This window comes from Pristiophorus japonicus, unplaced genomic scaffold (assembly GCF_044704955.1).
Source record: "Pristiophorus japonicus isolate sPriJap1 unplaced genomic scaffold, sPriJap1.hap1 HAP1_SCAFFOLD_360, whole genome shotgun sequence".
Lineage (NCBI taxonomy): Eukaryota > Metazoa > Chordata > Chondrichthyes > Pristiophoridae > Pristiophorus > Pristiophorus japonicus.
The window spans coordinates 142,486-168,736 of NW_027253435.1; the positions used below are offsets into that span (position 1 = coordinate 142,486).

A 26,251-nucleotide genomic window follows, 5' to 3' on the forward strand; every position below is an offset into this window, starting at 1 on the left:
AAGGGGAATGGGACACCTCAGATAGTCAGAAGCACAGTCACTGATTTATAGTGACTGAATTCCATTTTTAATCACATGGAATTGCAGGATTTGTAACGGAATTGCGGGATTTGTAACGGTGTTTTTATGGAATGCATTCCGCGATTCTGTCCATTTACAGCAAGGGCATTGGTTGACATTAAGTCTAATTTTGTTACTATAACATCTCATTCTGGGTCAAATTTCCAAAAGTTCTGGATAAAGTTCCAAATGAAAGACTTCTACTGATATTGAAAGTAATGAGAATTACAGGTAAAAACCTGGATGTGGTAAAGAGCTCACTGATAGGGGTAAAGCAGTGGGTACTTTCTACGGGAGTGAACATGACACAACTTGTAGTTATTGTGGGAATGTGGGGCTTAAGTAGAGGAGAAGGGATTTATTTGATGAGCCTTTCTCCATTATCTATTCCTTCGCTGGGAAGTCCAGAAGATATGACAACTGCGATATAAATACGTTCTTTCAATTATTATTCTCGTTATACAAGATATTAAACAACATATAGATATTGTTAACAATATATTACACACAGAGCAGAAGGAGCCCATTAGAACAAATTCCTGTAAGCACTCAGCAGGTCAGGCAGCATCTGTGGAGAGAGGAAGGTCGGATTAACGCTTCAGGTCTACGACCCTTCGTCACACCTGGATGCTGCCTGACCAGCTCAGTGTTTCTTGCGTTTTCTATTTTTATTTCAGATTTCCAGCATCCGCAGTATTTTGCTTTTTGAATTCATAAGGTTAATTCAAGGCATGACAGGATAACAAAGAGTCAAAAATAAGGGTGCTGACTGGGAAAAAAGCAAAGCTGAACAAAGATAAGAAGGGATCTGGCACACGGCAGGGAGATGCTCATCCAGTTAATCTGCTTTTGTTAGTGTTGGTTGAGGGAGGAATGTTGGCCGCAGCACTAGAATAGTGCCACAGATCTTTAACGCCCCCCTGAATCACTGGACGGGTAGATTCAACCTCGATTTATCATCATCATAGGCGGTCCCTCCAACGAGGATGACTTGCTTCCACAGATGTTTCATTGAAGGACCCGATATTCCAGTCCTGAACACCAATTGAAGGGGTGGCAGATGCCCGTGCGTGGATTTTTTTAACTTGTGGTGACCGTTGCACATCAGCCTTTATCCAGTGGCAAGGGTTAACCAGGATGACTGGAGACCTGCTCTGCTGCACGGACCTAGTACGCACACATATCGCAGTGTGGGCTGATTCCCCTATCCCCCCATTTACTGGTTTCCCTCCCTATCCCCCATTTACTGGTGCCCCTCCCCTATCCCCCCCCATTTACTGGTACCCTCCCAATCCCCCATTTACTGGTACCTTCTCACCTATTCCCCCCATTTACTGCTTGTACTGATATGGCAGTGTTAACATAACAAAAACAGATTACTTGCTGTATCTGCACACTAACTTTTTGTGTTTCATGCACAAGGACCCCCAGATATCCATGTAGACTACATGTCAACGGTGAATGACAGTCATCTAACAATACAGCATTCTCTCAGTATGGCATTGATAATGTGCTCAAGTCCTGAAGTGCAGCTTGACCCCACAGCCTTCTTACACAAGCATCGAGTTCTCCCAGATCAGATATATTATAGACCAGAGTAAATCTCCCTCCTGTATACCCCCAACAAAGTACAACATCAACTCCAACTGCAGACCATTCTCTATTTCACACCTATACAACAGGTTTACTCCCCACACCTGCCATCATGAGTGAGTCTGCTCGTTCAATAAACTGTAGATAGTTTTTGGCAGTAGGCTCGTGTTTCAGAAGTCAAACATGTGAAGTCAGTGGAGAGGAGAGATCGGAATCAAATCAATCTGGTTTCAAACCCATGTGAATCGACAAACTGCCAACAGTACGTTACCTAGTCAGTCACTGCCACAGGCCTGCTCCTTCTTTTTGCAATAGCAAGCAAGCACGCAATACAGAGTCTGACCTACCAGCCTGAAATCATAACTTAAGTAGTGCTCCCTGTACAGGGAGAAGCAAAACACAGTCCCATTTACAGATGTAATTACCAATAACACAGCAGATCCTGAGACCTGATTTCTTTATCATTACTGAGAAACTCAGCAGAAGGAGGATCACAATGCCTCATGCCATTAAGGCTGGAAAAAGAGAGAAAGGGAGGGAAATTAGATGTGATGATTAGGTGACACCAAGAGACTTGAAAGTTGCCAGAAACAGGAAGGACCAAGGGATGTAAGCAGATCCACTGTTTTGACGTGCTATCAAAGTAGAGGATGTGAAGAGTTGGAAAAGTGTGCAGGACAGTCGATGTGTAGCTTAGGTGAAGATGGAGATGGAATTTACAGGAACTTTGACTTTAGCAGTATCAATAAAATTACCATCAATGGCGCCGAGTTTGCGGCCAACATCTCGCCTTACGCAGTTAGGCTTATCAAGCTGTGTCTGGTCTCCAGTTGTCTTGGACCTCCTTGTCACTGGACCAAGACCTTGCTCAGCTAAGTCCGTGTGGTTGCCGGTGTACAGCAGCCACCCCACTGTAAAAGAACTCACGCACAGGCATCTTCCACTTCGTCAGTATCAAATTCGGGACCTGGAACGTCAGGACCCTCATGGACAATTCCAACAGCAACAGGCCGGAAAGCCGCACCGCCATAGTTGCCAGGGAACTCGGACGTTTTGACATTGACAACGCCGCCCTAAGCGAGACCTGGCGAGCAGGGGAAGGCCAGTTGAAGGAACATGATGGAGTTTATTCCTTTTTCTGGAAAGGAAAACCAGAGGAAGAACGCTGCCTTCACCATGAGTTGGTCGACCGCCTCAAAGACTACCCCCCTGTGGGGTTAACGAACACCTCATGACTCTTCGTCTTACCAAATCCTGGAACCAATGCGCCAGTCATCAGTGCGTACGCCCCAACACTCGATGCAACGGATGAGGCTTAAAAGGGTTTTTATTCCAACCTCGAGACATCCTTGTCCCACGTCCCCACGGGCAACAAATTGATCTTCCTGGGTGACTTTAATGCCAGGGTCGGCAAAGACACTGCTCTCTGGGGAGGCGTGATTGGCAGAAAGGGGGTAGGGAAAGCCAACTCCAGTGGTACCCTGCTCCTGACAAAATGTCTAGAACATGAACTCCTCATCACCAACAGCCTGTTCCGCCAGAGGGACAAATACAAGGCATCGTGGCAATACCCTCGCTCCAAACACTGGCACCTGCTTGACTATGTCATCGTCCAAGCCAGGGATCGCAAGGATGTGCGCATCACCCGCGCCATGACAGGAGCTGACGACTGCTGGACAGACCACCGCCTAATCCGATCCATCATTGATTCAACATAGCCCCAAAGCAGAGGGGACAGCACAAACAGTGCTGCAAAAAAGTTAATGCTGAGGCACTTAGAGACCCAGCTAAGAGAGCCCTATACAGTCAGCGCCTCACAGCCAATCTGGCGTGCCTTGATGACCCCAAGATGCTGAATCCCCATAGCGCTCGGTCTGCCTTCCAGGCCTCTATAACCAGTGCCTGTGAAGAGTCACTTGGTCACTCAACCAGAAAACATCAGGACTGGTTTGATGAAAATTATCAGGAGATCAAACAACTAATAGATCGCAAGCGCAAAGCATTTCTGAGCCTCAAGCACAACCCAACTCGGGAACTACAAAACAACATTATAGACGGCTCAAGGCTCAGGTCCAACAAAAAACCCAGGACCTAAAGAACAGGTGGTGGATGGAAAAAGCACAGCAGATACAACAACTGGTCAATAGCCACGATATGCGAAGATTCTTCACTGCAGTCAAGGCCACCTACGGTCCAAACTCCCAAGGCCCCACCCCACTCCTGGCCAAGAATGGGGAAACATTCATCAAGGACACCGAGGCTGTCAGGGCCCGATGGAAGGAGCACTTCGAAGATCTCCTCAATCGAGACTCTGCCCTTGACTCGAGTGTTCTCGACTCCATCCCGCAGCATGCGACCTGCCACCAACTCAGTGAAACTTCAACGTTGCATGAGGTAGGCAAACCCATAAAACAGCTCAAGAACAACAAGGCTACGCATGCAGATGGAATTCCTGCTGAGGCGCTAAAGTATGGCAGAGAGGCACTGTTGGCGAGGATACATGACCTCATCTCTCTCATCTGGAGGGAGGAGAGCATGCTGGGAGATCTCAGAGATGCAGTGATCGTGACCATCTTTAAAAAGGGGGACAAGTCCGACTGCGGCAACTACAGGGCAATCTCCCTGCTGCTATCAGCCACTGGGAAAGTTGTCGCTAGAGCTCTCCTCAACCGTCTTCTCCCTGTGGCCGAGGAGCTCCTCCCGGAATCACAGTGCTGATTTCGTCCCCTACGGGGCACAATGGACATGATCTTTGCAGCGCGACAGCTGCAGGAAAAATGCAGGGAGCAGTGCCAGCCCTTATACATGGCCTTTTTCGATCTTACAAAGGCCTTTGACAGTGTCAACCGCGAGGGTCTATGGAGCAGCCTCCTCCATTTCGGATGCCCTCAAAGGTTTGTCAACATCCTTCGCCTGCTTCACGGTGACATGCAGGCCGTGATCCCTACCAACAGATCCATTACAGACCCAATTCACGTCCGGACCGGGGTCAAACAAGACTGTGTCCTCGCTCCAACCCTCTTCTCAATCTTCCTCGCCGCCATGCTCCACCTCACAATCAACAAGCTCCCCGCTGGAGTGGAACTAAACCACAGAACCAGTGGGAAGCTGTTTAATCTATGCCGCCTCCAGGCCAGGTCCAAAATCACTCCAACCTCTGTCATTGAGCTGCAGTGCGCGGACGATGTCGGCGTCTACGCACATTCTGAGGCTGAACTCCAGGATATAGTCAATGTATTCACTGAGGCATATGAAAGCATGGGCCTTATACTTAACATCCGTCAGTCTGTTCCCGCCGCAAAGTACTGCCCTCCAATCATCAAGCGGCCCTCGACAACGTGGACCATTTCCCATATCTCGGATGCCTCTTCTCAACAAAGGCAGAAATTGATGCGGAGATTCAACATCGCCTCCAGTGCGCCAGTGCAGCCTTCGGCCGCCTGAGGAAAAGAGTGTTTGAAGACCATAGAAACATAGAAAATAGGTGCAAGAGCAGGCCGTTCGGCCCTTCGAGCCTACACCACCATTCAATAAGATCATGGCTGATCATTCACTTCAGTACTCCTTTCCTACTTTCTCTCCATACCCCTTGATCCCTTTAGCCGTAAGGGCCATATCGAACTCCCTCTTGAATATATCCAATGAACTGGCATCAACAACTCTCTGCGGTAGGGAATTCCACAGGTTAACATCTCTCTGAGTGAAGAAGTTTCTCCTCATCTCAGTCCTAAATGGCTTACACCTTATCCTTAGACTGTGTCCCCTGGTTCTGGACTTCCCCAACATCGGGAACATTCTTCCTGCATCTAACCTGTCCAATCCCGTCAGAATTTTATATGTTTCGATGAGATCCCCTCTCATCCTTCTAAACTCATGAATACAGGACCAGTCGATCCAGTCTCTCCTCATGTCAGTTCTGCCATCCCGGGAATGAGTCTGGTGAACCTTCGCTGCACTCCCTCAAGAGCAAGAACGTCCTTCCTCAGATTAGGAGACCAAAACTGAACACAATATTCCAGGTGAGGCCTCACCAAGGCCCTGTCCAACTGCAGTAAGACCTCCCTGCTCCTATACTTATATCCCCTAGCTATGAAGGCCAACATACCATTTGCCTTCTTCACCGCCTGCTGTACCTGCATGCCAACTTTCAATGACTGATGTACCATGACACCCAGGTCTCGTTGCATCTCCCCTTTTCCTAATCTGTCGCCATTCAGAGACTATTCTGCCTTCGTGTTTTTGCCCCCAAAGTGAATAACCTCACATTTATCTGCCATGCATTTGCCCACTCACCTAACCTGTCCAAGTCACCCTGCAGCCTTTTAGCGTCTTCCTCACAGCTCACACCGCCACCCAGCTTAGTGTCAACTGCAAACTTGGAGATATTACACTCAATTCCTTCATCCAAATCATTAATGCATATTGTAAATAGCTGGGGTCCCAGCACTGAGCCCTGCGGCACCCCACTAGTCACTGCCTGCCATTCTGAAAAGGACTCGTTTATCCTGACTCTGCTTCCTGTCTGCCAACCAGTTCTCTATCCACGTCAGTACATTACCCCCAATATCATATGCTTTAATTTTGCATACCAATCTCTTGTGCGGGACCTTGTCAAAAGCCTTTTGAAAGTCCAAATACACCACATCCACTGGTTCTCCCCTGTCCACTCTACTAGTTACATCCTCAAAAAAGTCCAGAAGATTTGTCAAGCATGATTTCCCTTTCATAAATCCATGCTGACTTGGACCGATCCTGTCACTGCTTTCCAAATGCGCTGCTATTTCATCTTTAATAATTGATTCCAACATTTTCCCCACTATTGATGTCAGGCTAAGCAGTCTATAATTACCAGGCCCTCAAATCTACCACCATGGTCTACAGGACTGTAGTAATATCCGCCCTCCTGTATTGATCAGAGGCATGAACGATGTATAAAAGGCACCTCAAGTCACTGGAGATAAATATTTAACGATGTCACCGCAAGATCCTGCAAATCCCCTGGGAGGACAGGCCCACCAACATCAGTCCTCGACCAGGCTAACATCCCCAGTATTGAAGCACTGACCACACTCGATCCGCTTCGCTGGGCAGGTTACATAGTTCGAATGCCAGATACGAGACTCCCGAAGCAAATGCTTTATACGAAGCTCCTTCCTGGTAAGCGAGCCAAAGGTGGGCAGTGGAATTGTTACAGGGACACCCTCAAAGCCTCCCTGGTAAAGTGCGACATCACCACTGACACGTGGGAGACCCTGGCCGAAGAGCACCCGAGGTGGAGAAAGTGCATCCGGGAGGGCGTTGAACTCTTTGAGTCTTAACGCAAAGAGCGTGAAGAGGTCAAGCGCAAGCAGCGCGCGGCAAACCAGCCCCACCCACCCCTTCTCTCGGTGAATGTCTGTCCCATCTGTAACAGGGTCTGTGGCTCTCGTATCGCACTGTTCAGCCATCAAAGAACTCACTTTGGGAGTAGAAGCAAGTCCTCCTCGATTCCGAGGGACTGCCTCTGATGGATCAATAAAATGAGAATAGTGTTGATAAAGCAGAGATGGCTTTACCCCTATGCTGTCCAAAAGTGAGGTAGAGATAATTACTTTACCTCAGTTGACTGATGAGCAAGGACTATCCTGAATGAGATTACATATCTTAGCACATCTCAAACCCGACACCTCCATGAACTAGAATGACACGGGCACCATAGCACAAGAACAGCAAGTTACCTCCAAATCACATACCATCCTAATTTGGACATATATCCCCATTCCAGAGGTACCTTCACCAAACGGATTGCAGCGGCTTAAGGCGGCAGCCCAGCACCACCTTCTATGGGGCAAATCGGGATGGGCAATAATGCTAGTGTTACCAGCGTCAACATAGAAAGAAACATAGAAATCTACAGCGCAGAAGGAAGTCATTTCGGCCCATCATGTCCACGCCGGCCGACAAAGAACCACACAGCCCTCGGTCAGCAGCCCCGAAGGTTACATATAAACCTATGAACAATGAACAATGGCGGAAAGGTAAAGAGCACCCAGCCCAACCAGTCCGCCTGCACCACAACATTCTACACTCCACCCCAACTGCAGCCATGTGATCTCCTGGGAGAGGCAAAAAAACAGAAAAAAACCCAGGCCAATCAAGATTAACAAAAGTTTGCAAGAAGTTAAGTCACTGGAATGAATCGATTAAGTTTGTTCCCAAAAACTGTTTCCAACCAATAAAACTATATATTTTTTTATTCGTTTCTTTCATGTGGGTGTCGCTGGCTAAGGCCAGGATTTATTGCCTTTGAGAAGATGGTGGTGATCCGCCTGCTTGAACCGCCGCAGTCCGTGTGGTGAGGGTACTCCCATAGCGCTGTTTGGGAAGGAGTTCCAGAATATTGACCCAGCGATGATGAAGGAACAGCGATATACTTCCAAGTCGGAGGGTGTGCAACTTGCAGATGATGGTGTTCCCATGCACCTGCTGCCCTTATCCTTCTAGATGGTAGAGGTCGCGGGTTTGGGAGGTGCAGTCGAAGAAGCCTTGGCAAGTTGCTGCAGTGCATCTTGTAGATGGTACACACTACAGACACATTGCGCCAATGGTGCAGGGAGTGAATGTTGAAGGTGGTGGATGGGGGGGGCCAATCAAACGGCTGCTTTTTCCTGGATGGTGCTGAGCTTCTTGAGTGTTGTTGGAGCTGCACTCATCCAGGCAAGTGGGGAGTATTCCATCACATTCCTGACTTGTGCCTTGTAGATGGTGGAAAGGCTTTGGAGAGTCAGGAGGTGAGGCACTTGCCGCAGAACACCCGGCCTCTGACCTGCTCTTGTTGCCACAGTATTTATATATTTATATGGCTGGTCCCATTAAGTTTCTGGTCAATGGTGACCCCCAGGATGTTGATGATGGGGGATTCGGCAATAATAATGCTGTTGAATGTCAAGGGGTGGTGGTTAGACTCTCGCTGGAGATAGTCATTGCCTGGCACTTGTGTGGCGCAAATGTTACTTGCCCAAGCCTGAATGTCAGCCAGGTCTTGCTATTTTTTACTACGTTAAGGGTGCTATATAAATATAAGTTGTTGCTATTTTGGATTCTGTCACTGCATTTATAATGCTAGATGTGATTGTCTTATCCTGGCACAGGATCATAGACTTGGGTTTCATCGACTAAGCTAATGGAGCTATAGTTAGCATAAATGCGGTGACAGTGGACACTGGTCTCCCGGAATCCAACTAAATGAGTGTTATTGTAAATGTGCTGCACATTTTGAGAGGTGGAAAGAATGATCTAGGTAGGGTAAATAGAGTGAGACAACACCCTTTTACAGTGCTGACATGCCCTGGGACCCACACCATGTTGCAACACTGCACTATACCCATTCCCAATGCTATCAGACCCTGGGAACCCAGTTCCTCATTGTGACATACCCTAGGATCAATGTTCCTGACACTGGCACCTTCCATAGGGCTGGGGGCTCATAGAATTTTCCACCCCAGCTGCTGCCAGATCACCTTGCTCATTATCAACAGCACCTCCCTTCCCTGCAGTCTCTACCTCTGAGGGGAACAAGAGCAGCAGTGTTGTAGGAACACTATTATCTCCATGTTGTCCTTCAAATCGTGCACGATACTGACTAGGACATGCATTGTTGTTGCTGCAATGTTGCTGGGTTCAATGTTGTAGAATTCTCTCCCTTATAACACCGTGGGACCACCATCACCACAAGGACTGCAACGGTTCAAGAAAAAGGCCCAATACCACCTTCTCAGGGTAATTGAGAATGGATCCACATACCAAGAACTAATATTAAAACTTCCAGTGCTTTCCTCCCTCCCCCCGCACCCCCATATGTGTGTGTATGTGCAGCAGAGCCTGGTCTCCAATCGTCTTGGGTCCCCTTGCCATTGGACCAAGACCTTGCTCTGTCAAGCCTGTGTGGTAGCTGGTGTGCAACCACCAGCCCACATTAAAAGAATTCACACACAGACACCTTTCACCCTTTAAAATGAAGTTTGGGACCTGGAACGTCAGGACCCTCATGGACAACCCCAACAGCAACAGATCTGAATGTCGCAACCACTACCTGCCCCACCAGTGACAGCATCTGTAGATCCTGCATTGGACTCATCAGCCACCTTAGAACCCATGCTACTGTGGAAGCAAGTAATCCTCGGCTCTGAGGGACTGCCTAAGATGATGATATGCGGGCCCTTATGATGGAGGGAAGGTCATTGATGAAGCAGCTGAAGATGGGTAGGCCGAGGGCACTGACCCGAGAACCTCCTACAACGATATTCTGGGGCTAAGATAATTGACCTCCAACAACTACAACCATTTTCCTTTGTGCTAGGTATGATTCCAGTCAGTGGAGAGCTTTCCCCTTGATTCCCATTGACTTTAATTTTACTAGGTCTCCTTGATGCCACACTCGGTCAAATGCTGCTTTGTTGTCAAGGGCAGTCACTCTTACCTCACCTCTGGAATTCAGCTCTTTTGTGACTGTTTGGACCAAGGCTGTAATGGGGCCTGGAGCAGAGTGGTCCTGCTGGAACCTAAATTGAGCAACGGTGAGCAGGTTATTGCTGAGTAAGTATCGCTTGATGGTACTGTCGACGACACCTCCCATCATTTTGCTGATGATTGAGAGCAGACTAATGGGGCGGTAATTGGCTGGATTGGATTGTCCTGCTTTTTGTGGACAGGACATACCTGTGCAGTTTTCCACATTGTCGGGTAGATGCCAGTGTTGTAGCTGTACTGGAACAGCTTGGCTAAAGGAGTGGCTAGTTCTGGAGCACAAGTCTTCAGCACGAGAGCCGGGATGTTGTCAGGGCCCATAGCCTTTGTTGTATCCAGTGTGCTCAACCTTTTCTTGATATCAAGAATCAAATTGGCTGAAGACTGGCTTATGTGATGGTGGGGACGGCAGGAGGAGGCCGATATTGATCATCCACTCGGCACTTCTGGCTGAAGATGGTTGCAAATGCTTCAGCCTTGTCCTTTGCACTCACGTGCTGGGCTCCACCATCATTGAGGATGGGGAAAGTCATGGAGCTTCATAGAAAATAGGTGCAGGAGTAGGCCATTCGGCCCTTCGAGCCTGCACTGCTTCCTCCTCCCGTTAGTTGTTTAATTGTCCACCCCCATTCACGACTGGATGTGGCAGAACTGCAGAGCTGTGATCTGATCCGTTGATTGTGGGATCGCTTAGCTCTGTCTATAGCATGCTGTTCCAACCAATAAAACTATTGCAAATCCTAAAATGTATCTATGAGACAGATCAGAAAAGGTGATCCAGTTCACTTCTTTTCTTAATACAATTTGGACAACCTGCACTGATGCATTTCTATTTTTTCCAGTCACCTCCAACACCCTTGACACACATTCAAAATATAACCTTCATCCATTGCTACACGGTCCTATATCTGGATGCTCGAGTAAAGCACCAGTGTATGCACCATCAAAATAGATAGAAACAATGAAGGCGGTCGGAGAGAGAAAAAGTCAGGCAAGATGTCAAAAACTAAGCAGACTTGGACAAAAGAGTGAAAAATAATACAGTATAGCAAGAGCAAGACTTTCTTTAGAATCTAGCTAGACCGGACTTAAAAATATGTCCGAAATCAAACAAACTCAATAATATAAGCTGGCCAATAACTGCACCACAGGGTTTCATTTAAATATACACATTACAAAGTAACATTTAGCTTTTTGGCATTTGAAAGCTGGCTTGTTTCAGCCTCGAAAAAGTGTGCCCTCTCATCACCAGTACAACTGCTAACTTTAACGCAATTGCTCAATGGTGCATTGAGATACGTTTTGTCTCATTCCTGTTTCGCTTGGCGGTGAATACCTGTCAGAACAGATTTACCACCGAACGAGGGTGGTCCGTGCATCAGACTGCTGGCACCCTTCATGTTTTTTTACTTTTGGCCAAGTTGTATATCTTTGCAAGGTCAGATGGGAACGAGGGACATAAAAATTGAATTTTATGTGAAGCAAGCAAGAAAATCTCCAAAAATCCAATTATTAAAGTAGTTTTATGATTTCTCTGCATCCTCCCTTAAAATCATTTTCAGAAGTCGAACCAATAAAGAATAAAAAGGGTCAGTTAGCATGGGACAAGTTTGGAACATGCAAGTGAGTGGTTTACGGGGATATCCAAAACATGTAGTCTGTGGGGTTGTTTATCATACACAAGTGGCCTCAGAACCAGTTGACTGATGTTGCACGGTTTGAACAGGATCCCAAATGGAGCTCGCAAAGCACTCGTTCACTGCACAGTATCGCTCAATTCTGAACAGCTTCATCACACCATGGTAAATATTGTATTCAAATGCTCCTCTCCCATTTGCAGTCACAGAATATTTATTTGAATAAAGGTTTAAAGTCATCTTTGCTAATTTAAAATGAGGAATGAGAAGAAGTCAAATAATGCACAATGTATTCTCTGTTCCCAAAAAATAAAAAAGATATACGTCCCACAAGTAGCTGAACACCTTCACCAGGGAACGGCACAGCAGATTTGCAGGTACCATATATTCCACAAGCAGGGATTTAAAACATGCAAAAAATGTCCAGGTCCCTGATAGCAATAAAGGGCAACAGCTGTAAGAGTGGGAAAGGTTACGTCCACTCATCAGGGATTTAAGTTTTACAAAGAGTATGTATGAACTGTAAGTGAAAGGCAAAACTTGGAGGAAAGAAAGGCTCTTTACTGTTAACTTGTCAGCAATCCTGATCCAAAACAGAAAATCAAACTCACGTCTTTTTTGGCTCGCTCCACTCTCCGTAGATCCTGGCGCAAACTCTCGGCTTTTTGCATCGTCATTTCCATCTCCTCCTCTTTGTCCCGGAGCTGTCGGGAAAGCTTCTGTTTTTGGGAGCGTAGTTCTGTGACTCTCTCGTTCATCTCGGAGAACTCCTGCATGGCCAGTTTACGCTGACTATGGGCATCTTTAAGCTCTTTGGTTTGCAATTTCAACCTTTCACTCGATTCAATCATTTCCTATATTGAGGAAAGTTTAAAAACATTAAAAAATTAATGAGCCATTTTAGATTCATTACAAAACAAATGATCCAAATGGCAAAGGAGAACAACAGTACATGGACTGGAGTTAACAAGATCCAATGGTGCAAGTGAGCTGAATTAACAGACACACTGTGCTGAGAGCCATCTGTGAGCTTGCTGTAGAGAAAATGTAAACCCATTCTGTAAAAAAAAGTGTTTATAGTTCCACTACACCAAAATCCTCCCCGTTGACTTATATTTGTATCCTGCCCCTCACACAGGAAGCTGTCAGTTATTAACCCATATTGCTTAAGTATCAACCATCCTTCTATTTTTGTTAATGCTGCCATCGAGCAGTAATAGTTGATCTACAAAATATCGACCTGAAACATTAACTCTGTTTCTCTCGCCACAGATGCTGCCTGGCCCACTGAGTGTTTCCAGCATTTTGTGTTTTATTTATGGCCCATGTTTTTATTTATGACTGGTTGCCATATTATAAAAGGATACAGAGGCACTGGAGAGGGTGCAGAAAAGATTTACAAGGATGATACCAGAAATGTGAGGGTATACATGCCAGGACAGAATGAACGGGCTGGGTCTCTTTTCTCTTGAAAAAAGGCTGAGTAGTGACCTAATAGAGGTCTTTAAAATTATGAAAGGTTTTCCTAACGTGGATAGAGAGAATGTTTCCACTTGTGAGGAAGAACAAAACTAGAGGTCATCAATATGATAGTCACCAAGAAATCCAATAGGGAATTCAGAAGAAACTTCTTTACCCAGAGTGGTGAGAATGTGGAACTCTCTACCACAGGAAGTGGTTGAAGCGATTAGTATAGATACATTTAAGGGGAGGCTTGACAAGCAAATGAGGGAGAAGAGAATAGAGGGCTATGCTGGTAGATTTAGATGAGGAAAGACAGGAGGAGGCTTGAGTGGAGCACAAATGCCAACATGGACTGATTGGGCCGAATGGCCTGTTTCTGTGCCATATATCCTATGTAATCCTATGCTGACAGTTTGGCAAGATGAAAAATATAACAAAAAGGTGATTCTTTTTTGTACACCAGCTCATAAATATTCCAAGAGTGTGATACCAGGCACATTAATGCTGTTCTCCCACAGGACTCCTCCAAGCCTGTTCCCATAATCATGTTAATGATTTTTATTTTTATGACTGCTAATCTTCAATGCTACGGTTTAATCTGCAGGCTCATTCAAATATTGGAGGCCTGCTTTTAATCTTTGCCTAATTGTGTACGGTTGTGGATTAATTCTTGAAATGCAGTTATTATAGTTGGTAGCTGTGTAGTAATGAACATAATAGCCATCAAAGTCTAGAAATATTTGTAAATTAAGTAAGTTACCAAATTGAGTGAATCAGGTTCGTATGTAAACATTAAACTGAGAAATCACTCCTCAATGTTCCTTCATTCAACGTTGCGCTTTCTTGAATCTTAGAGGACCATATGCAATGAGCAGCAATCTTCAAATCATCTATATTGGGCTGGATTTTCGGCTCATTTGTGACCCATTTAGCACCTCGGCAGAACGCAAAAATGATTTTTTGGGGCGCGCCCGGGGTGAATTTTCGGCAATGGTTTTGCGGCGGCACGAAAACTTAGCGCCCCGCCGCTGCTTTGACCGTTTGGATGACATAAATCGGCATGCATCACTGCGCTAGTGCCCCGGGCGGAACTTTCGAGTATTTTGCCCAATTGAGCGTCCGCCCAAGAACCCGCCCCGAGAAACCAGGCGGACCCAGGGTAGACCAGGTGCTAACGGTGCCATCTTGAAAATGAAGGAGGAAGTTACAGTTGTGAGTGATTAAAAGGATTGAGAGAAGAACCCTGCGTTACTACATACTTTTGATTGTGAAGTTTATGTGAGTCTCGAGTTTGTTTTATAAAGGACATATAAGGACATTTTAAAAGATGGGGGCCATGCTAGGTCGGGAGCCAGTAATCCTGGCTGCTATATTCATACGGCTTCGAGCTGAAACAAGAGGCTGAGGACAGACCTCATTGAGGTGTATAAAATTATGAGGGGCCTTGATCTAGTGGATAGAAAGGGCCTAGTTCCCTTAGCAGAGGGGTCAACAACTAGGGGGCATAAATTTAAAGTACTTGGTAAAAGGTTTAGAGGGGATTTGAGGGCAAATTTCTTCACGCAGAGGGTTCTGGAGGTCTGGAACTCACTGCCTGAAAGGGTGGTAGAGGCAGAAACCCTCACCATATTTAAAAAGTACTTGGATGTGCACCTGAAGTGCCGTAACCTGCAGGGTCATAGACCGAGAGCTGGAAACTGGGATTAGGCTGGATAGCCTCTTGTTGGCCGGCATGGACACGATGGGCCGAAATGGCCTCCTTCCGTGCTGTAAACTTCTATGATTCTATGTCAAGTCTCTATTTAAATAGGAACATTCTATCTGGAAAATGAAAAGAAAACTAAGCACGGTTTGGTGGATAAATCTTTGTGTGCTGCTGAGATATACACTACACAGAAATCCCCGGGGCCTGATAGCCTGCATCCCAGAGTACTTAAGGAAGTGGCCCTAGAAACAGTGGATGCATTGGTGATCATTTTCCAACAGTCTATTGACTCGGGATCAGTTCCTATGGACTGGAGGGTAGCTAATGTAACACCACTTTTTAAAAAGGAAGGGAGAGAGAAAACAGGTAATGATCGACCGGTTATAGCCTGACATCAGTAGTGGGGAAAATATTGGAATCAATTATTAAAGATGAAATAGCAGCGCATTTGGAAAGCAGTGACAGGATCAGTCCAAGTCAGCATGGATTTATGAAAGAGAAATCATGCTTGACAAATCTTCTATAATTTTTTGAGGATGTAACTGGTAGAGTGGACAAGGGAGAACCAGTGGATGTGGTGTATTTGGACTTTCAAAAGGCTTTTGACAAGGTCCCACACAAGAGATTGGTGTGCAAAATTAAAGCACATGGTATTGGGGGTATTGTACTGACATGGATAGAGAACTGTTGGCAGATAGGAAGCAGAGAGTCGGGATAAACGGGTCCTTTTCAGAATGGCAGGCAGTGACTAGTGTGGTGCCGCAGGGCTCAGTGCTGGGACCCCAGCAATTTACAATATACATCAATGATTTAGATGAAGGAATTGAGTGTAATATCTCCAAGTTTGCAGATGACACTAAGCTGGGTGGCGGTGTGAGCTGTGAGGAGGACGCTAAAAGGCTGCAGGGTGATTTGGACAGGTTAGGTGAGTGGGCAAACTCATGGCAGATGCAGTACAATGTGGATAAATGTGACGTTATCCACTTTGGTGGCAAAAACACGAAGGCAGAATATTCTCTGAATGGCGGCAGATTAGGAAAAGGGGAGGTGCAACGAGACCTGGATGTCATGGTACATCAGTCGTTGAAAGTTGGCATGCAGGTACAGCAGGCGGTGAAGGCGGCAAATGGTATGTTGGCCTTCATAGCTAGGGGATTTAAGTATAGGAGCAGGGAGGTCTGAATGCAGTTGTACAGGGCCTTGGTGAGGCCTCACCTGGAATATTGTGTTCAGCTTTGGTCTCCTAATCGGAGGAAGGACGTTCTTACTATTGAGGGAGTGCAGCGAAGGTTCACCAGACTCATTCCCGGGATGGCAGAACTGACATGAGGAGAGACTGGATCGACTGGGCCTGTATTCATGAGTTTAGAAGGATGAGAGGGGATCTCATCGAAACATATAACATTCTGACGGGATTGGACAGGTTAGATGCAGGAAGAATGTTCCCGATGTTGGGAAAGTCCAGAACCAGGGGACACAGTCTAAGGATAAGGTGTAAGCCATTTAGGACTGAGATGAGGAGAAACTTCTTCACTCAGAGAGATGTTAACCTGTAGAATTCCCTACCGCAGAGAGTTGTTGATGCCAGTTCATTGGATATATTCAAGAGGGAGTTAGATATCGCCCTTACGGCTAAAGGGATCAAGGGGTATGGAGAGAAAGCAGGAAAGGGGTACTGAGGTGAATGATCAGCCATGATCTTATTGAATGGTGGTGCAGGCTCGAAGGGTCGAATGGCCTACTCCTGCACCTATTTTCTATGTTACACAGGACACAGCGTGAGCTCTGGCTCCCGACAACATCCCAGCTATAATGCTGAAGAACTGTGCACCAGTAGGAACCTTCTCCCCATCCCCACCCCAGTCAAGCTATTGTAGTGAAGCTGATACTGGTATCTAACCAACAGTATGGAAACTTGCTCATTTATGTCCGAAACAGGAAAAGTCTCACCCCTTTAGCCTACTCACAATCATCAGCAAAGTAATGGAAGACATCACCAATAGTGTCTTGAAACAGCACTTATTCAGCAATTAGCTGCTTCCTGTTGATCAATTCGGGCGCTGCCAGAACAACTCAGCTCCCGACCTCACCACAGCCTTGATCCAAGCATGGATACAAGAGTTGAACTGCCCTCTACAAAAAAAAAACAGCATTCGACCCATCTTGGCACTCAGCAGCCTGAGCAAATCTGAGATCAATGGGGATCAATGGGAAAAACGCCAGTAGCTGGAGTCATGCCTGATTCAAAGGAAGATGGCCGCGGTTTTTGGAGCCCAGTTACTGCAGCCCAGGACATCACTGCAGGAATCCCTCAGGACAGCATCCTTGGCTCAACCATCTGCTTTCCTGCTACTGGTCTCAATGTCTACCTTCTCCACTACTGGTGCAATGTGACTGCTTTATCGATGACCTTCCCTCCATTTCAAGGTTAGTAATATTGCTCGCTAACGATTCCAGTGTTCAGTTTTGTTCATAATTCCTCGATAACAATGCTGCCTATGCCAGACTACAGCAGAATCCAGACAACGTTCAGGCTTGTGGCAGGTAACACCTGTGCCACTTGAGTGCTAGGAGATGATCCTCTCCAATAAGACCCAACCACCCTCCACCATGACTTCTACCAAGAAGGACAAGAGCAGCAAAATCATTGAAATACCAATAGCTCCAAGTCACACACCATCTTGACTTTAACAGGCATTTCTGTTCCTTTATCACTGCTGTGTCAATATCCCTGGAATTTCCTATTTAACCAGCATGAAAGCACTATCAAGCACCACAAGGACTATAGCAGTCCAAGGAGAAGGCCCATCACCACCTTCTCAGGGCAACTAGGAATGGGCAATAAATGCAACCTTGCTAAAGATAAAGTACTAGGCATACTAATGGGACTAAAGATGGACAAGTCCCCTGTACCTGACGGCCTCTGTCTTAGGGTCTTAGGGTCTTAGAAGAATTGGCTGCAGAGATAGTGGATGCATTGGTGTAATCTACCAAAATTCACTGGATTCTGGAGAGGTACCAGTGGATTGGAAACCCGCAAATGTAATGCCCCTATTTAAGAAAGGCTGGAGACAGAGAGCAGGAAACTATAGGCCAGATAGCCTAACATCTGTCATTGGGAAAATGCTGGAGTCCATCATTAAGGAAGTAGGAGCAGGACATTAAGAAAATCAAAATGCAGTCAAGCAGAGTCAGCATGGTTTTATGAAGGGGAAATCATGTTTGACAAATTTGCTGGAGTTCTCTGAGGATGTAACAAGCTGGGTGGATAAAAGGGAACCAGTCGATGTGGTGGACTTGGATTTCCAGAAGCATTCGATAAGGTGCCACATAAAAAGTTACTGCACAAGATAAGAGCTCACGGGGTTGGTGGCAAGATATTAGCATGGACAGAGGGTTGGCTAACAGAAAGTTGGCATAAATGGGTCATTTTCAGGTTGGCAAACTGTTACTAGTAGAGTGCAACAGGGACCAGTGCTGTGACCTCAACTATTTACAATTTATATTAACGACTCGGATGAAACGTAGCCAAATTTGCTGATGATACAAAGATAGTGGGAAAGCAAGTTGTGAGGAGGCCGTAAAGAATCTACAAAGGGATATAGATCGGCTCAGCGAGTGGGCAAAAATCTGGCAGATGGAGTATATAATGTGGCAAAATGTGAGGTTATCCACTTTGGTAGAAAAAATAAAAAAGCAAATTACTATTTAAATGGGGAGAGATTACAAAATGTTCCAGTACAGAGGGATCTAGGTGATCTTGTACATGAAACACAAAGTTAGTATGCGGGTACAGCAAGTAATCAAGAAGGCAAATGGAATGTTGGCCTTGATTGCAAGGGGGATGAAGTACAAAAGTAGGGAAGTCCTGCTCCAACTGTACAGGATACTCGTAAGACCACACCTGGGGTACTGCGTACAGTTTTGGTCTCCTTATTTAAGGAAGGATATACTTGCATTGCAGGCAGTTCAGAGAAGGTTCATGAGGTTGATTCCTGAGATGAAGGGGTTATCATATGAAGAAAGGTTGAGCCTATACTCATTGGAGTTTAGTAGAATGAGAGATGATCTTATTGAAACATGTAAGATTCTGAGGGGGCTGGACAGAGTAGATATAGAGAGGATGTTTGCCCTCATAGGGGAATCTAGAACTAGGGAGCATAATTTCAGAATAAGGGGCCGCCCATTTAAGACAGAAATGAGGAGGAATATCTTCTCTCAAATGGTCGCAAATCTTTGGAATTCTCTACCCCAGGGAGCTGTGGAGGCTGGGTCATTGAATATATTTAAGGCGGAGATAGACAGATTTTTGAGCGATAAGGTGCTAAGGGGTTATGGGGAATGGGCAGGGAAGTGGAGTTGAGGCCAGGTTCAGATCAACCATGATCTTATTGAGTGGCGGAGCAGGGTTGAGGAGCCAAATGGCCTACTCATGCTCCTATTTCTTATGTTCTTATGTAAAGGCACCCACTACCTGACACAAATAAATGAAATATAGTACTCACAACAAGAAAGTACCGATATTCATCTCAACCAGTGCAGCTGCTACAATTGACCTCAGCACCCTTGGCATAGTGATAAGAAGATAAGAAACAGGAGGAGTAGGCCATTTAGCCCCTCGAGCCTGCTCTGCTATTTAATAAGATCATGGTTAATCTGAACCTGGCCTCAACTCCACTTCCCTGCCTGCTCCCCATAACTCTTGACTCCCTTATCATTCAAAAATCTGTCTATCTCCGCCTTAAATATATTCAATGTCCCAGCCTCCGCAGCTCTCTGGAGTAGAGAATTCAACAGATTTACAACCCTCTGAGAGAAGAAATTCCTCCTCATCTCAGTTTTAAATGGGCGGCACCTTATTCCGAGATGATGTTCCCTAGTTTTAGTTTCCCCTACGAGTGGAAATATATTCTCTGCATCCACCTTATCGAGCCCCCTCATTAGCTTATATGTTTCGATAAGATCATCTCTCATTCTTCGGAACTCCAACGAGTACAGTCCCAACCTATCTTCATAAGTCAACCCCCTCATCTCTGGAATCAATCTAGTGAACTTTTTCTGAACAGCCTCCAATGCAAGTATATCCTTCCTTAAATACAGAGACAAAAACTGTAGGCAGTACTCCAGGTGTGGCCTCACCAATACCCTGTACAGTTGTAGGACTTCTCTGCTTTTATACTCTATCCCCCTTGCAATAAAGGTCAACATTCCATTTGCCTTCCTGATTATTTGCTGTACCTGCATACTAACTTTTTGTGTTTTATGCACAAGGACCCCCAGGTCCCTCTGTACTGCAGCACGTTGCAATTTTTCTCCATTTATATTATAATTTCCTTTTCTATTTTTTCTGCCAAAGTGGATAATCTCACATTTCCCCACATTATACTCCATCTGTCAAATTTTTGCCCACTCACTTAGCCTGTCTATATCCCTTTGCAGATTTTTTGTGTCCTCCTCACAATTTGCTTTCCCACCCATCTTTGTTTCATCAGCAAACTTGGCTACATTACACTCGGTCCCTCCATCCAAGTCATTCATATAGATTGTAAATAGTTAAGGACCCAACACCGATCCCTACGGCACCCCACTAGTTACTGTTTGCCAACCAGAAAATGACACGTTTATCTCGACACTCTGTTTTCTGTTAGTTCGCCAATCCTCTGTCCATGCTAATATATTACCCCCATCCCCATTAGCTTTGATCTTGTGCAGTAATCTTTTATGTGGCACCTTATCAAATGCATTCTGGAAATCCAAATACACCACATCCACTGGTCCCCCTTTATCCACACTGCTCGTTACATCCTCAAAGAACTCCAGCAAATTTGTCAAACATGATTTCCCTCTCCTAAAACCATGCTGACTCTGCTTGATTGAATTATGCTTTTCCAAATATCCTGCTACTGCTTCCTTAATAATGGACTCCAGCATTTTCCCAAAGACAGATGTTAGGCTAATTGGTCTAGCTTCATGCGTTTTGTCTGCCTCCTTTTTTCAAATAGGGGTGCCACATTTGTGGTTTTCCAATCCGCTGGAAAGATCAGATAGAATTCGCGCTCTTGATATTTATCCAGTGAGTCCTGATGAGTTACTCATGTGCGGCTGTGGGCAAGGACAGGATCTGGCTCAAACACGATGCCATATGAGTGGCTTGTAAAGCCTCTGTCTAGACTGACAAGTGAAAATAGGTCACTTGGGTAAGGTATCAGATGGCTACTGGCGTCTCAGAACCTGAACCCCAGAAAGAGTCAGCAGTTTCAGGAATAAAAGTGGTCGAAATTGGGGCAGGAAAGAGAAAAACAAGGGATGTCAAATCTCATTGTAATTTGTTGTAACTGATTAAAACGAGCTATCCAGAAAGTGAGGCTCACTGCTGGTTAGAAGTACTGTGGGACCAGAAATTTCCCCTGCAGTGATATCATGCAGATGTACTCCAGGGATAATATGATTGAGTAAAATGGGCTACATTCAACAACGAACAAAAGAAGTCATTCACACAATGTATTTGTGAACTTGACGGCGTTACAGAATGCAATTGAAGATATAATTGCAACTAAAACCGATACCTCACAAACGTGATGTGTTTGGAGCACAGATTTTGAGAAATTGTCCCTGTGCATCAAGAAAAACGAACTTCCATGAGCTGTGGCAACCTTCATTCACCAAGTGCTGACAAATCCTGCATTAGCATCTCTACATACAAGCACCAGAGTTGCAGCCTATCGCACTGTCAGAGAATAATGTTGTTGCCAAATTAAGTTAATCTAGGGTTAAGTCATGGCAGGACAGCTCGGACACGTGTCATGCTCCTTCTGTGCTATGTGGGAAGTCAGGGACGCTCCCAGTGTCCCTGAGGACAACATGTGCAGGAAGTGTATCCGGCTGCAGCTCCTGACAGACCACATTGATGCACTGGAGCTGCGGGTGGATTCAATCTGGAGCATCTGCGATGCTGAGGATGTCGTGAATAGCACGTTTAGTGAGTTGGCCACACCGCAGGTAAAGGTTACACAGCCATATAGGAGATGGGTGACCAACAGGATGGTTTTTTAGACCAATATGTCGAGGAATCAACTCGAGGGCTGGCCATCCCAGACTGGGTGATGTGTAATGAGAAAGGACTAATTAGCAATCTTGTTGTGCGAGGCCCCTTGGGGAAGAGTGACCATAATATGGTAGAATTCTTTATTAAGATGGAGAGTGACACAGTTAATTCAGAGACTAGGGTCCTGAACTTAAGGAAAGGTAACTTCGATGGTATGAGACGTGAATTGGTTAGAATAGACTGGCGAATGATATTCAAAGGGTTGACTGTGTATAGGCAATGGCAAACATTTAAAGATCACATGGATGAACTTCAACAATTGTACATCCCTGTCTGGAGTAAAAATAAAATGGGGAAGGTGGCTCAACCGTGGCTAACAAGGGAAATTAAGGATAGTGTTAAATGCAAAGAAGAGGCATATAAATTGGCCAGAAAAAGCAGCAAACCTGAGGACTGGGAGATATTTAGAATTCAGCAGAGAAGGACAAAAGGTTTAATTAGGAGGGAGAAAATAGAGCATGAGAGGAAGCTTGTTGGGAACATAAAAACTGACTGCAAAAGCTTCTATAGATATGTGAAGAGAAAAAGAGTACTGAAGACAAACGTACATCCCTTGCAGTCAGATTCAGGTGAATTTATAATGGGGAACAAAAAAATGGCAGACCAGTTGAACAAATACTTTGGTTCTGTCTTCACAAATAACCTTCCGGAAATACTAGGGGACCGAGGGTCGAGTGAGAAGGAGGAACTGAAGGAAATCCTTATTAGGCGGGAAATTGTGTTAGGGCAATTGTTGATGGGATTGAAGGCCGATAAATGCCCGGGTCTGATAGTCTGCATCCCAGAGTACTTAAGGAAGTGGCCCTAGAAATAGTGGATGCATTGGTGATCATTTTCCAACAGTCTATCGACTCTGGATCAGTTCCTATGGACTGGAGGGTAACTAATGTATTTATGAAAGGGAAATCATGCTTGACAAATCTTCTAGAATTTTTTGAGGATGTAACTGGTAGACTGGAGCAGAGAGAACCAGTGGATGTGGCGTATTTGGACTTTCAAAAGGCTTTTGACAAGGTCCCATACAAGAGATTGGTGTGCAAAATTAAAGCACATGGTATTGGGGGTAATGTGCTGACGTGGATAGAGAACTGGTTGGCAGACAGGAAGCAGAGAGTCGGGATAAACTGGTCCTTTTCAGAATGGCAGGCAGTGACTAGTGGAGAGCCGCAGGGCTCAGTGCTGGGACCGCAGCTATTTACAACATGCATTAATGATTTAGATGAAGGAATTGGGTGTAATATCTCCAAGTTTGCAGATGACACTAAGCTGGGTGGTGGTGTGAGCTGTGAGGAGGACACTAAGAGTCTGCAGGGTGACTTGGACAGGTTAGGTGAGTGGGCAAACGCATGGCAGATGCAGTATAATGTGGATAAATGTGAGGTTATCCACTTTGTGGCAAAAACACGAAGGCAGAATATTCTCTGAATGGCGGCAGATTAGAAAAAGGGGAGGTGCAACGAGACCTGGGTGTCATGGTACATCAGTCATTGAAAGTTGGCATGCAGGTACAGCAGGCGGTGAAGAAGGCAAATGATATGTTGGCCTTCATAGCAAGGGGATTTAAGTATAGGAGCAGGGAGGTCTTACTGCAGTTGTACAGGGCCTTAGTGAGGTCTCATCTGGAACATTGTGTTCAGTTTTGGTCTCCTAATCTGAGGAAGGACATTCTTACTATTGAGGGAGTGCAGCGAAGGTTCACCAGACTGATTCCTGGGATGGCAGGACTGACATATGAAGAGGGACTGGATCGGCTGGGCCTGTATTCACTGGAGTTTTGAAGGATGAGAGGGGACCTCATAGAAACATGTAAAATTCTGACGACACTGGACAGGTTAGATGCAGGAAGAATGTTACCCATGTTGGGGAAGTCCAGAACCAGGGGACACAGTCTAAGGATAAGAGGTAGGCCATTTAGGACTGAGATGAGGAGAAACTTCTTCACTCAGAGTGTTGTTAACCTGTGGAATTCCCTGCCGCAGAGAGTTGTTGGTGCCAGTTCATTGGATATATTCAAGCGAGAGTTAGATATGGCCCTTACGGCTAAAGGGATCAAGAGGTATGGAGAGAAAGCAGGAAAGGGGTACTGAGGTGAATGATCAGCCATGATCTATCGAAGGGTCGAATGGCCTACTCCTGCATCTATTTTCTATGTTACTAGGCGCTGGCAGAAGCTGTGCAGTATGCAGCTTTGCAGCTTACATTCTGACTGTATCTTTTGGAGGGATGCAGAACTTTATGAAGATGCTGCTTGATCATCCTTCACACAATTTGGACCCAACCGCTTCAGCTTTGAGGCAGCAAGGAGTTGACTGGCCTCACGGACTCCACTGGTCTGTACCGCTCTTTGGAGCAAATGATGGGTTATCTTTTTAATCTGACTAACAGCATTGCATCGTTCCACACTTTGCCCACATTTACAGCTTTAGAATGTAAGTCATACGAATGGTCAATTGAAAACGAATCCCACTGCTCCACACTCTCCCCAGATAGTCGCGTGTGTGCGTGCGTGTGTTTCTTATTGATGTCGTAAGGATATATAACATTGGCGATGAGGATAGGATTTCTGGATGCCCTAGCTGAAATTTTTGTTGGTGGATGTTCTGCCAATCAATAGAGAGACTTTAAGAGGTTCTTTGTTTGCAGAACTGCTAAAAATCCAAGGTAAATTTCAAGCTCACTTGGCTGAACTGTCATCGTTGCCAGAGTCCAGATGCATGCACCTATGGGAATAATAGGATGCCTGGGTGAGTTCCATCACAACAGAGAGACTTTAGGAGCATATGTGTAATAGCCAGACATGTTTTTCACCATGAATAGTACTGTCGCAATACCCGATGATGAAAACCATAACCGGGCAAATTTTAGAAAGGTAACGGGCTATTTTCTTGACTGAAGCAGGCACCGAGGTGTACGAAACGCTGAAAAAAATAGCTTGGTCCCATCAAGCCAAAGGACACGCCAATGACGGAGAGCATTACAGTCCTGAGCCCCTGGAAATTGCTGAAAGTTATCATTTTGGAATACAAAATCAATTGAGTGACAAAGGTATCTGTGAGTACATTGTAGCTTTAAAGAAGCTCTCCATTCACTGACATTTCAGAAACTTTCAGGACCGAGCACTGCGTGACTGCTTCATTTTATCATCACACAAACAAAGCAATGAGAAAAAAATTGTTGACAACCCCTAACTTGATTTAGCTTGTCAGATAGCTATGTTGATGAATATGACCAACCAATACTCCCGAGAATTTTGCGCTATTTCCAGTCATCAGACAACCGAGGTGAATTGCCTGCAGGTTTAAAGTAAAAGGCAATTGGGCCCCAAGGCCTCGATAACTGGCCATGCAACAGTGAACTGAAGTCATGCTGCCGGTGCTTGGAACAAAGCTGTCCATATATGAAAGCAGAGTGTTTCTTCTGCAAAAAAACAGGGCATCTTGCAAAGGCATGCCAACTGAAGAGTAAACCAACTTTCAATGCTACAAGCAGAAATCGGCAGACACTCGATAGCATTAAAGAGAAGCAACAGGACGAGGAGGTGAAGAGAAGCAACAGGACGAGGAGGTTCTGGAGATGCACGTCATCATGAGCATGAGGATACCTAACAACAATTCGCGAAGTATCGTCATCCAAGTAGATGGTGCTGGAACCAAGATACCCATGGAAATTGACACTGGTGCATCCGTGAGCGTGGTACCGGAATCGCTATATCTCGACAACTTGCGTGATTTTCGACTGGAGAAATCGAAGATAGAGCTGCGAGACTACTCAGGAGAGCAAATCCCTGTGGTAGAATGCATCACCATACCGGTGAAATACTAGGATCAGTTTCAGAGCTTGCCTCTTATAGTAGTGGCAGGAGACAAGCCGGCCTAGATAGGTAGAAATTGGTTGAGAAATTGGTTGAGATCACTGAAGCTTGATTGGAATGAGATTGTGTGTGTGGAACTGAGATGTGCAACGAATGATGACGTCATCTAGCAGTATCCAAAGGTGTTCCACGAAGAGGAGGGCAAAGGGTTTGATTAGGGCAGGGAAAATGGAGTACAAGAAGAAGCTTACATGGAACATTAAGACGGATTGCAAAAGTTTCTATAGATATGGAAAGAGAAAAAGGTTAGTAAAGACAAATGTAGGTCCCCTGCAGTCAGAATCAGGGGAAGTCATAATGGGGAACAAAGA

The 26,251-nt window shown here is 45.5% G+C and overlaps 1 protein-coding gene across 1 annotated transcript in view; it reads right to left on the reverse strand.

Annotated features, from left to right (window-relative positions):
* Positions 1-26,251, reverse strand: part of LOC139250262 (serine/threonine-protein kinase MRCK alpha-like) — a gene marked incomplete at its 3' end in the record, with an annotated part of 472,269 nt that overhangs the window by 100,094 nt on the left and 345,924 nt on the right. Inside the window, exon 14 of the mRNA XM_070872760.1 lies at positions 12,407-12,649. Within this exon, the coding sequence (XP_070728861.1) occupies positions 12,407-12,649 (243 nt within the window). The remainder of the gene's footprint in view (positions 1-12,406; positions 12,650-26,251) is intronic.